The sequence below is a fragment of the Chrysoperla carnea genome, chromosome 1, assembly GCF_905475395.1.
Source record: "Chrysoperla carnea chromosome 1, inChrCarn1.1, whole genome shotgun sequence".
NCBI classification, from domain to species: domain Eukaryota; kingdom Metazoa; phylum Arthropoda; class Insecta; order Neuroptera; family Chrysopidae; genus Chrysoperla; species Chrysoperla carnea.
Window position 1 is genome coordinate 50,709,147 of NC_058337.1, and position 14,231 is coordinate 50,723,377.

General features: G+C 28.9%; 1 protein-coding gene across 1 annotated transcript in view; it reads left to right on the plus strand.

Moving 5' to 3' along the window:
• Window positions 1-14,231, plus strand: part of LOC123305587 — a 159,941-nt gene that overhangs the window by 74,071 nt on the left and 71,639 nt on the right. The window contains exons 2-3 of the mRNA XM_044887361.1: window positions 11,169-11,377; window positions 11,436-11,571. Coding sequence (XP_044743296.1) covers window positions 11,169-11,377; window positions 11,436-11,571 — 345 coding nt within the window. The remainder of the gene's footprint in view (window positions 1-11,168; window positions 11,378-11,435; window positions 11,572-14,231) is intronic.

Below are 14,231 nucleotides of genomic sequence, written 5' to 3' on the forward strand. Positions count from 1 at the left end.
TGATAAGGCAGATCATGTATAAGCAAACAGGATCTTTATTTTCATATTATTGATTAAATTTTTCCTTTCACTCATATACATCTCACTTCATCCTAGCAATTTTTTTATTGATAATATAATTTATTTCTCTACCTATTAATTTTCTATTCACCTTACTCATTGAACTGAATATATTACATATTCGTTTATATTAAACTGTTTTCCAATAATAAAATATTGCTTCATTAAAATGATCCATACAAAAAAAACTAAATAAATTTTGTTCAATTAATTTATTATTGAGAGAGCTAAATAAATTTTGTTTAATTATTCATTATATGGCTTCATTATTTATTCAATATATATATGGTTTATTTGTTAATTTTAGTTTCAATTTCTAAGAATTCATTTATTTACGTAATGAACTAAAAACGCTATTGATGCATTTATATGAAGAGATGACACAATTAAAATGATCCATAAAAAAAAAAACTAAATAAATTTTGTTCAATTAATTTATTATTGAGAGAGCTAAATAAATTTTGTTTAATTATTCATTATATGGCTTCATTATTTATTCAATATATATATGGTTTATTTGTTAATTTTAGTTTCAATTTCTAAGAATTCATTTATTTACGTAATGAACTAAAAACGCTATTGATGCATTTATATGAAGAGATGACACAATTAAAATGATCCATAAAAAAAAAAACTAAATAAATTTTGTTCAATTAATTTATTATTGAGAGAGCTAAATAAATTTTGTTTAATTATTCATTATATGGCTTCATTATTTATTCAATATATATATGGTTTATTTGTTAATTTTAGTTTCAATTTCTAAGAATTCATTTATTTACGTAATGAACTAAAAACGCTATTGATGCATTTATATGAAAAGATGACACAAACATATTCCGAATTTAAGAATAATTATTTTCCATTTAACTGACACATCAATAATAAAAACCATACAGTTCTAGAGTTTATGTGTATACAAGAAATTTGAAATTTACTACTATTCTGAGCATGACTGTTGATATTTTAATTAATAATAAAATGTCTTTTAACAAAAAGAAAACCGAGTTCAATAAAAAAACTTTTCCAAAACAATTAAATATGCACTAAAAAGTAAAAAAATAACGTTAATATAATGTAGTTATAATTATTGTTATTTCTGGAGTCGGTGTCAGCCAAAGAAACAACTCAGACAGACTGACAGAACAGTTTGCTTCATTAACTTGGCTGAAACCGACTCCAAAAATAACAATTATTTTAACTACATTATATTATCGTTATTTTTTTACTTTTTAGTGCATATGAATTTGTTGTGGAAAAGTTTTTTTTTAAGTCGGTTTTCTTTTTGTTAAAAGATTTTTTTATTTTGTGATTTTTAGTGAATCTGAAGTACACTAACTAATTTTTACTAAAAAAATAATCATCGAAATCGGTTGGCGTGATATTATTCGTCCTCTTGTCATGCATACTTAAGCAAATTTAAGACTTTATGGTTTTCTCATGGATGCTGTTGTCAGAACTGGACAAAAATGAAATGGGACCACACAAGAAGCACTAGCTTTCAAATAGATAAAGAATCATCAAAATCGGTCGAAAGTTCTGAGGTTAAAAAAATAAAAGATACTGCAGTCGAATTGATAACCTCCACAAGATGAAAATGGAGACTTGACAATTCTTTTCGATAGTATATGTACCCGTAGTACACTTAATAAGCCGGAAAATGTGGAAAAGTGAGCAGCTCTGAATTCAATATTTCTTGTTGGTACGTGTTTCTACTACCAAATAAATTATAAAATGTATATCTAGAATATTCTTAATTGACTCCCAATAATTGTAGAAGCCCTTGCTAATTATCTTCCGATGCAGACAAGGGCCGTGCTTATGTAGAAAATTATTTAATTACACCGCAAGGGACGGCGTAGGCTACAAAAAACACATTCACGATACAAAAAAATCATTTACAGTGTGGAAGGTGAAATTTTTTTTGTCTACTACCACCAAATTCCTAATTCATACCTCTGCCTAGCAATAAAGGCCTATTAACAATGTCAAAATGCTAAAATATGCTCAAACTTATCATCCAGACTCAAAAAAATAACAAGTATTATGACATTAAAAAATCGTTCTATTGACAACCATCGGATAGGACTATGAACTGAAATCTAAAGTCAATTATCTGAGAAATTTACATCAGCTGTGAAGTGGCTGTGAGATATCCGAAATCAATAATGTCAAATTTTACGCTACTAGAATCAGTAAATAAATATTTTTGGATTGCGAAGGAAAAACAAAATATGCTTTGTCCGTACTTTAAATGTTTCACGAAAGATGTATGTATAACGAAAATTAATTGATTGAACTAATGTATTGAACTAATACCGTTAGAAGAAAAGAAAAAAAACAAAAATAAAAAAGGCTGGTGTTCTTCTCGTGTAGGTACCGGTGAGAGGGGCGAGCATAATTCATGGTGAATGGTTTGACCACTTATGTTTAAACTAAATGAAAAACAATCCACAGAAAAATGTCTTTCTATACACCAATACAGAATGTATTTCCTAAGAAGAAAATCACTTGATTAACACAGCTATAGCGTTGAATCCATGATTATAATACTAAATTGGAAATTCTACTGTTAAATGACAAATGTTTTTGAAGAGCCAAGGTGCAAATTTACTTTGGTTATTCATTTCTGCTTACAATTGAGTAAAACCCCAATGTCTGCAATACTAGACGAATGTATGAATACTTTCCGATGCAGGTATAGTGGGTAACTGTGAAAGCTCAAATTTTACCACAATCAAAAGGAATAATTCAACCTCTTCTCTGATACTTGTTTGCCTGAAGGAAATTTAATCAAAAAATAAAATATAGGAATCTTCAAACTTACTCTCTCTTCAAAATAATAAGAAAGCTACCAATTATTATTTTCTAACGCTACCAAAAATAGGGTTATGAAGAATGCAAAAACTAAACAAAATACAAGACCAAATAAAGATACAAAGAAACAAAATTCTAAACGGATAATTGTATAAGCGGCTGATCTAAATTGACTGATCTCAGTAAATTGTATGAAATGTAACTTAATTAAATTTAATTGACTATTAAATAAGCACCCATATGTAACGAGTCACGTTGGCCATAATAATCCATGAGTAAAACCGTCGTGTTCGACATTATACGGACCATGACGTTAAGCATTCACTTATCGCAACATCAAGCTTCTGGTGGTGTGTTATGGCGCAACGTTCTCAAAGAGATCGTAAAATGGTGACAGATCAATGGGTCTCATTTTTTCTCTGTTTCGATCCAAGCTGGAAAATGTATCAATTTCGAATAGAATGAAGAAAACCTTTTCAGGGTTTCTACGTGAAAAAGTTATTGAATAGTTAGTTTTCATTTTTCAAAAACATTTTGTCATTTTTCTCATCTTTGTTCCAACGGTTGAAGGGGTTGATATCAAAATTATTCTCCATTTATCAAAATGATGATCAATGTACCTATATTTAGTCCCAAGGGAGCCAGGCAGTCGTTTTAGATCTAAAGGAGGAAAATAAATAAATTTTTGGCCTAAAATTCAATAGTATTTTTACATGAACAATATACTTAAAAAGCCAAATGAAAGGCAAATCACGGTCCAAGAAGTGCTGCTGCCCTTATTTACTTTCTATACGTCCATGATGAAATTGCTTTAAAATAGCAGGAAATTCTTTCGATATGTTTAACGACGCGGAAGTACTTTCCAGCCCCCCTTGCGACATAAGCGAGAAAAAGAGGTATCCAAATCTGTCAGTACCTAATGGTCTTAAACTTACAATTGGGAATGATGAACTGGTATAGTTATTTTTTTTAAAAAAAGACCCTTTGATCACCACAAGACTTTGTACTTTTGACCAGTTTTAGGTTCACCATTATAAAAAGTCATCAGAGAGGGGGAGTAGCATCAAGGAGTCTTTCGGTCTTAAAGCTGAATACTCTCGCAATATAATTATTCTTACATCTCTAAAAATATATATAATCTATACGACTAGTTTTCAAGAAAAAATAAAGTTTTCGGTCTGAATTCGGCCTCCATCCTCTGAACTCTCTTCTCTCGACAAACAGTACTTAGGCATGAGAGAGCACTATTGAAAAAACATACATATTGTGTAAATTTAAATTTAAATAGTCAAGTTGTTGAGAAACTATACGATTACATACAGACGCACTAACGATTATATTATTTACGATTGTATTACGCCGGTTGATGTTAACATACAGGATTACAAATTGTGGCTGCTTTAAATGTTAAAGTTAAATTCAGATTTATTTAAAGCTTGTGTACCTATTTATTTTAATAATTGTCGGTTAGTCCCTGTAATTTTTATTAGTAATTTTGTGAAGTATTTGTTAATTTTGTATAATAATTCTCATTTTAAATTATCAAAATATATTCCTAAAATTTGTTTTGTGCTACATTAGTTATTTGTACATTGGTAAATGAAATACATGAAATAAAAGGGAGAAATACCAGGAAGAAATAATTTGGTTTTTGGAATTTATTTATAACACACATGTTTGTGATTTTTAATGAATACTAACACAAACACTTAATTAAGTTCTCATTATGCAAATTTTTAACATTTTTGTTTTTAAGTTATTACGACAATGCTTTTTTATTCAATAAAATCAAGCGTTTCATTCATCCTCAAATTGAAACCAAAACAACTTCCTACAAATTTAAAGAACATGACATGATAATGATGAGATTTTGAAGAATAACCTTTAAAATCCTTTATTCAACCTGGAATGTCCTATCATAGATTGGGATATTGAGTTTCCAGAGAATTATATGGTATCTATTTTGGGAAAATGGAATGACTATTTCATGTAAAAGGTACAGCTTCTTTTGTAAAAGTTAAAATTCAAATAATTTTAAACTTTTATTTTTTAAACTATAGAATTTTTTTATAGATATACAGTTGGACAAAATTAAAAGAAGGGACTTTTATAGGATAATTTTTCAAAATTTGACTGATTAAATTGATTCGTCAAACATCTCGGTGAGAAAGCGAAAACAAAAGATACTTTTTTGAGATCTTGCTTCATTTTTCGAATGTAAATTTTATCGAATTTTTTAAAATATTTGAAATTTAGAGCTTCTGTTACTTTTTATACCTGCACGAGTCTAGCGACACCTTACTCTTTGATAGAGGGTACTACAATTTGTTTCCAGAATGTTTGAATTTTTTGAACTGGTACCATATCGAAAATTTTTCAAATTCATCAATTTATAGAATGTCTAACTATTACTCTTACTTTTTATGCTTAGAAATAAATAGTCCAATGATGTCTCACTTACTAAAATCGGTAATCAAACAGGATATATTTCGATCGAAATCTCTAATTTTTCGACTTGACAATCATTATTTTCAAATTTTAAGGTCAATTTATAATTCATTCTACTTTTTATAGCTAGGCGAATTATTATATAACAAAACCTCATTTAGTAAAATCAATCAATAAAATATTTTTGTTCAGTTTTTTATGAAAAATACCTTTATTTGTAGTGGTAATAACTTTCGTCCAATCAAAATGAAATTTTCTTTCTTAGTAAGTTTATGTGTCAGAAAGACGAGCGTGTCCACCAACATGTAATAGGTAAATAAATACACCTATAGTTTTATAATGCTTAGACTGGCAACTAGTAAATGGGGGTCCACCTTTTTGATTCCGCCAAAGACTTGCAATTGGCAAGTACCCGTTTTGTTGTTATTGTTGTTTTGTTATGAAGAATTGAACAAAAAATGCAAAAACTATTTGATACCCGTCCTCTTCACTGGACTAAAGGAAAAAAAAGTAGTAGTAATTCATTGAGTATATCAGAAAGGTGGCCATGAATTGTGACATATACTGTTTTATTTAATTATATAATTTTTATTTAATTTATCATTCTGCTCCATCTGTGACCATCATTTTAAACCATAAATTAAAGATTTCTGTAAAAATTTAAAATAGTAAATGTCAGATTAAATTTATTTTTTTTATTTTTATTTTTTATTTTTTATTATCTATATTTTTATAACTTATAGCTCATGTGTTATTCTAATGTATGAGCTGTATTGCTGTACAGTTTCATTAAAAACCATTCGCCAGTTGGCTGGCGGACATTCAGACTACACATTTGAATGTGCTCTAAGGCTAATTTCACAAACTTCGTTACGTTTGCTAGAATTACATGCTTCCAGAGAATAAGCCTGTAATGTGCGTTGAAATTGACCTACGTGTGAAAAGATTTATTTGACACATTGTATTACTAAAAATCACGTTAAAAAAATGTCAAACGCACCTTTAGCACATCTTGTGGCTCTAGGCTAAAACTTTAAAAACATGAAATTTAATTAATATTTATTTAGTATATATTTTGACATAACAATAAGTTGTCTGTAGTACCACCGTTCGGTGGTTAAAATAAAATCCCTTAGAGATATTTATTTATAATAATAATTTAATATTTAATACACTTATCAACAACAAATAAATTTTATTCAATACCTACAAACAGGACTGAAGATTTATAAGTGGATAATAAAATTTATTATGTAAAACCATTAAATTTATCTAATAAATTACGATCACATTATTGTTATGAATGCCCTTATCATCTGAATAATTCTATTGTTTAGTTCAAATTCTGATGAAAAGTCAAAGAAAGGCGAAAATCAATTTTTATAATGGAGGTACTTTTAATTCCTCTAAATTAATCAAAATTTTATTTTTAAAATTTAAATTTCTTAGTTGAAGTAATAACTTAAGCAAAGAATCACTTTTCTTTTGGTGTCTCAGTTTTTATTTAATTGTATACAATTTTTTTAAACAATGTTTTTGTTTCAATTTTAAAACTTAAAGCTCTTTTTCCGGAAACTTTTTTCTAGACGTAATTAACGACAAAAAGATCCTGAAAAACGAATACTGAAAAAATCCTGTATCCTGAATAAGAAAGTTCTAATACTTTTAAGCATGCTGAACTTGTACTTGTATCGAAAGAGGTCCAAGGGTGAAGGAATGAACATTTTGACTGAACTATATCCAAAAGTATACTGAATTTGGCATATCGTTACAATTTTGGCATATTTCAATTTTCATTTTATTAACATTCGTGACTTTTATTTTTAAAATAAGTGCCTTTAATATATTCAAATTTAAAAAAAAAAAAAAAATACTAATAATAATAATAATCTTCTATGCAGAAGGCTGTCATTATAGGCACCCTTCGTACATTGGGATCGCATCAGACTGTCTTCAAGTAACAGCCCTTGAAGTTTCTATCTTTTTCTATTTTTTTCTTTCTTTTAGTAGGTTCCACATCGCTGCGGTGCAGGGATGGAGCCTGCTTGACCAGAACATTAGACGGACTTACGTACCACTGACTCGGAAGACAGACGGACAAACGGACGCCGCGTTGACTGACGGACGTACAGACTACACGGCCACAAGTCAGTGGACTTTCTTCAAAAGACGTAGCTGCCTTGTGAAGATTTATGTCTCTCAAGGAGATGGGAGGCTCTGGGGTGTAAATCCTGTATCCTCTCTCCCTCCTTGGCAGGCATGAATTCGTTAATTTCAAATTTTAAATAATAATAATGGGGCTTAACCTCCTTTTCTCTGGCATATACTCCTATAACAGAGCCCATACACATCATTATTTGTTAATGTTTATTTATTTAACTACCTACATCCATATTTACAATTACATTTTTTGATGTTGGTGGAGTTGGTTACTTCGTTCTTACCCAAGCGGCGACAATGTGAACAATTTTACTGCCCCCATTAATTATAATAGCTCACACTGCCATTGCCGGAATTCGATCCCGCAAGCTGAGTTTAAGTAGACAAATGGTCAAAAGTCTATCGACTTAGACCGCTCGGCCACTAAGGCTCAAAATCTTTTAAAATATGATATTATTCATCACGTGCAAAAGCCAGTCTTTTTACAAATGTTATATGAGTCTTTATAAGAAATTTTCTATATTTTCATGACATTAAGACTTTATGCAACCAATCGAAAAATTCACAACTAAATAATAATGACAGCAAACAGATTGAATTTTCAGTGATTATATATTGATCGTATTTTTTATTTTCACTTTTTCATGATAAAGGAGGGAAAATCACACCTTGTAAATGTAACGATTAATAAACAAGAAATTTTTTTTTTCAGTTTAGAATAAATTTCATTCTTCTTTTGATTATCAAATGAATGGCTATACACTTTTTCTTTTCAATATATAAGAGGCAATGGATTAAGAATTGGTACATTTTCTCTAGTTTGGTGACTTTTCAAAATTAAAAAATTAATTCCGCGACGTATTCGATGAAAACAGTTCTAAGAAAGACTGAATAAAATTAATACAAAATAATTATGCTGAAATATTGGGAACAGTAAATATTATTAAACAAGTGAAAACAAACAATTGACTGAGTTCATTGTTGAAATACCATGTATAGACAGTGTTGATTACTCTGTCACATTACACATACATACATGTCACACACATATAACTGATATACCCATATAATACTACATTTTGCGCATAATATGCGCTCTCACGGATAAACAGTGATGTTTACGAAAAAATGTTTCAAACAAAAGTTGTTTATTTTTTTATAAGAAACATTTTTTACATTTAAACTTCTGTTCTATCTCTAACGGTTTACAAGATGGGTCCTACGGACCCAAGACCCAATTGACCTATGTTGCTCATTTACGAACTCGACCTCACTTTTTACGTCCTCAGCACGCTATGAAAATTTCAGCTTAATATCTCTTTTCGTTTTTGAGTAATCGTGATGACAGACGGACAGACGACAGACAACCGGAAAGGGACTGATTAGGTTATTTAATGAACACACCAAAATTTTGTTCATAGCATCAATATTTTTAAGCGTTACAAACTTGGGACTAAACTTAGTATACCTTGGTATATTTCATATACATGGTAAATAAAAATTGCGGTAGTGATCTGTCACTGAACGATCAAGCTTCAATAATTTTCAATTATCCCACAAATGTTCATAAAACAAACGTCTTTCCACGAATTACCTTGATTAAAGGAATCTTTAAAAAGAAACATTTCTAAAATAAGTCTTTTGCGAGCTACGAAACCTCAGACAACCACACAGATAAGCAAAGAGGTACAACTTATAACATCATTGTTTTTTATTTCCATGGATTAAAAACATATGTTTATTTAAATTTTAACATTTTATTCATAACAGAATAAAACAATTTTGAATGGTATAAAGTTTTAAAGCTCATTACTTTTTATATACCTTGTGACTGTGAGCTATATGTAAGTATGTATTTATAAAATGAACACATCATTAATAACACTTTCGTAATAATCATAATGATTGCTATATACAACCAAGTAAAACTCTTACTACAATCATATACATTTATGTATAGCTCAGCTCAACTTCTCGCTAGGTCGACTCTATCATGGTGTAGCAATTCTACGCTAAACATGCTGGGTGATATTTTAATATATATTATATATAAATAAAATGATTTATAACTGAACTGTCAAGTGATTTTGTTACAACTAAAAGTTATGTATTTATAAATTTCTATTCGTTTCATTTTATCATTTATATTATTATTATTATTATTTCTGTAATGATTATTGTTATTATCATTCATTTTAAATGGTATTTTTGTATTAAAATAATAATAAACAATTTTCCACTGGAAAATTTATTTGTCAAAAAGCTATTTTCTGCATTTATATTGAGAAAATAATTAAACCACATTATTTTAACAATTGTTTTTAAACAACGTTTATATAATTTTATTGGGCGACTTGCTTCTGACATTATTTTGTTGTTGCCTTCATTTCTTTTATTTAAAGTGAAAGAATTATTTTTGGAAAAAACTCTCTCTTCAAAAATTGACAAGAAAAGTAAATTAATACAGGTAAATAAGTTTCACTGCTAAAAGTATTCTAAGTATGACTGGAGTCTCGAGTACTAGGTTTTTACTCAAATGACTTGAGTGAATTTCTCTAACTCGTTCTCGAATGACAACGAATATGACTTGAATTTGCTTACACTCAAGTTACCGTATCAACACGACGCGACCGAATAGATTCGGTGACACAAGTAAATAATGTTTTTAATGTTTTTTGTAATTTATTTCATATAATCCCCATATATTTTAAAACTGAAAGTAAGGATGTTTGTTTGTTTGTTTGTTACGCTTTCACACAAAAACTAAAGAATAGATTTGAATGAGTTTTATCAAAAATAGAGCTCATACATCAGAATAACACATGAGCTACAATTTATAAAGATATATTTAAAAAAAAAATTAAAAAATTACCATAAATTACAGATTTCTGTTAAAACTGTCATTAGCCATCTATTCTGATATACTCAATGAATTATGACTTTACATTTTACATTGAAAAAAATAGAAAACCGTACATATATTTTACCTGTGTAAAACAATTTCTATCATTACTTCGAATGTTATAAAAAGGGGAAAAGTGACAGCAAGAGAGGTGGAGCCTATAACACGGTGGTCTTTATCATTCTTTACTCTTTAACCCAGCGAAGGAGGTGGGTATCACACTAGTATGAAATAAATTGCTAAAAATTATTATTACTTAATAGTTCACGAGTTATTTGAAAAAAACCTACTTTCGCAATCTGTGATCCTGAATAATTATTTTTTCGCACAGGATTTTGCAACGAACTTTTCATAGGTCATTTCTTGCATCCGAATAAAGGTAAACCAGGTGAAAAATCTTCACTTAGATTTTTTAAGCACAAAAACCATTATTTTCTTATTATATAAGATATTAGTTAAAATATTGAGAAGTTACTTTTCATATTATTCCTACTATTAGATATGGAACTGGTAACAATTTTCTATTAATTTCCTTCTCACCATCAATTATTCCTAATTGTCACGAGTACCATTCAAGTGACGTAATTAATTTACTCGAGTGATTTGAGTCACAAAATCCTACTTATTCCAACGGATTTCTTGAATTGGACGATTAAGTTTAAAATTTCATGAACAAAACTTATTTTGTAAACTCAAAGTTGTTATTCATTGACACAAGTGAACTGTATTACTCTCAGAAGAAGCAGAAACCTATTTAATATTTGCTCTCTCTTCATTTCAGAATGTTGGTGCCTTCGAGATGTACAACTAGTTGTGTTACCCCCAGCAGTGGAACGTGGAGGCAGTGTTGCACTGTTATGTCGATATGACTTAGAAAATGCACCATTATATTCAGTTAATTGGTATCGTGGGACATATGAATTTTATCGATATAGTCCCAGTGAAATACCAACAATTAAATTGTTCAAATTAAATGGCATACACGTTGATGTAAGTGATTTTTAACTACTATATCCGTCAATTTGTTGAAATATACATTATTTTCTAGGACACACTTTCAAATTCTACACAAGTTGTATTAAGTGATGTATCATTTTCCTTATCGGGAAATTTTAGTTGTGAAGTTACAACAGATTCTCCTTTCTTCTCTGCGCAAACTGCTTCAGCTGAATTAACAGTGATTGGTGAGTGATCCTTTTTCTTTACTATTTTAAAATTCATTCTTTTTTAATTTTGAATATTTGGGGTTTGTAAATGATCACATATTTTTCCTTTATTTATTTGATGTACTTTTTCTGAAATATTACACCGAATTCCTTATTTTTCGTCTCTTAAATATTTCTGTGGAAATTTATCTTATAAAACTTATAGCAATTTGCTAGATGAATTTTCTTCTGAAATTTTGAAAATCTTTGAAATAATAAATGAATCATCAAAGAAATAATTTATTAATACGATAGGTTATATAGAAGCTAGTTACTCTTGTCCATAATGTACTAAATTACAGGAGTTATTTTATTATTTAAAAAGGTTCAGTATCACGTACTGAATGTAAATGCACAAAATCTTTACAAAAATAGGCGGGGGAAGTACCTCCATTTTTAGGAAAACCGTTTTAAGCTATATCTCCATAACCGTGTACTTTAGACCAAAGATGTTAATAACCTTTATTGTAGATAATTTAATTTAACTACCTTTTTTGTAAACTAATTTATTTTTGGTATCACTAACCGTTTATAAATAAATATTAATTTTTGAAAAAAAAAGTTTAAAGTAAATGTTTTAGGAAATTTGTAGATTTAAAAGTTAAGTTATTATCATTTTCTTGTTTAAACAAATATTAGAAGACATATCGGTCAAATAGTCAATAAGTATATCGTCATAGTCGTATAAGTCATTAACGGTAATACAAAAAAAAAGTTTACAAAAAAGGTAGGTAGTTTAATTATCTACAATAAAAGTTATTACCATTTTTAGTCTAAAGTGCACGGTTATGGAGATATAGCCTAAAACGGTTTTCCTTAAAATGGAGGCCTTTCCCCCGCCTATTTTTGTAAGGATTTACATTCAGTACATGATACTGAACCTATTTAAATAAAAAAATAACTCCTGTAATTTAATGCAGAAAAAAATTCTCTGTAGTCTGAAGTATAAACGAAATAATTAATTTGTACAAATTACGTTGTTATGGTAAATGCATATGACATATCATAAAATGGTAGGCCATACATACTATTAATTACTTACATAAAACTAACAGAAAGGTGTGTCCGTTACAAATTCAGATGCAGACAATTAAAAATAATGCGATCGTAGAAAGTTTTCAGCATGGATTGAATATTCATTTTTTATATGTCATTCAAGGGCTACTTTAAGAGGTAAATGGAGCAAGAAATATGCTTGTTTCTAGTATTCTTTGAAAACCGAGCCAAAAGTGTCACTTGCTTGTTTGGTGATTGTTTATAATAGACCTTTTCATTTTAAACACATAGACCTTCTGTTTCGGACAGACAAAAAACTAATGTGATAAAATGAATAAGAAATATATTTGTCCAATTTATTACTGACTGTCCGAAACAATACTGAATCGTAATTGAAATGAAAAGGTCTATTGGATTCAAATGACATTGGATAGATACCAAGACTACTTCAGCTTTGTATTAGCATGGAAGAAATGGTAACATCGTTGCTCGATTAGGTATCCGATAGTGGCTCAAGTCCCGTATCCCGCTTTTTTTTAAACTTGGGCTCAAATCAAATATTGTAATTTTGTTTTTTGTGCCGCTTTACATTTAATATACACATAAATCGCCTCCTTAAAAATCCGATATTTGTACAGACAGTACGTCTTGATAATTACATCTTCTGTAAGTTTTATTGATTTAAACATATTAGGCAGTATATTTTGCATGTACTTGCTTAAAACTTAGTTCCTTAACCTTGACTTTACAGCTGGAAATCCAAGACTTGACAAATCGATGCTGAGAACCTCAATTATATCAAACTTGGCATTTCTTAGATGTGTAGTTGAGTAAATTTTAAATCAATTTTAATATAAAGTTAGCCTTCCTTCTCTCCTGATTTTTTAATCTGATATATAATCTGATATTATATATAATCGTGAAAGTTTGGATGGATGGATGCATAGTTTTTACTCAATCACGCCCGAACGGATGATCAAATTTGGATGAAATTTGGCACAGACATAGATTATAGTCTAGAATACCACATGGGCTATTTTATCTTGGTAAAATGTATAGTTTCAGTAGTAGTTTAAAGGTCAGAAACTATCATATTCTAATTTTTTTCCTGGGAAAATGCATGGTTCCTTTGGGATGGCATACAAGAACCGTGTTTTTAAAGGGTTTTGTAAAAGTTTGTGAAATAGAATGTTAGCGTATTTTTAAAAGTAATAATACAGTTTAAAAATAATTTTAAAATTATATATATAGTTTCTATATAAACATTTTGCGTAGTAAATAATAATTAGAATATAAAATGTATTTCAATAATAACATAAACATAACATTTTAATTAAATATATATCGCTAATGTTTCCATTCATTAATTAGGTTTCGTGTTAGACAGGTAATCAAAAGTTTTTTAGTTTTATCGTGATCATTGACATGGAGAATACTTATATAAATCATCGCGATTCATCTTTGTAATTCTGGTTAATAACAAAATTATTATGTTTGATACTGCTCTGTATGAGTGAACTCACAATGAAAAACGTAAAGGCGTAACTTTAGTTTCAAGGCTTACGTCTGAACGTGAGAATGTAATTAGATCATAGGTTATGTGATGAAAATATTAAATAAAATAAAAAAAACTTAATAAAATT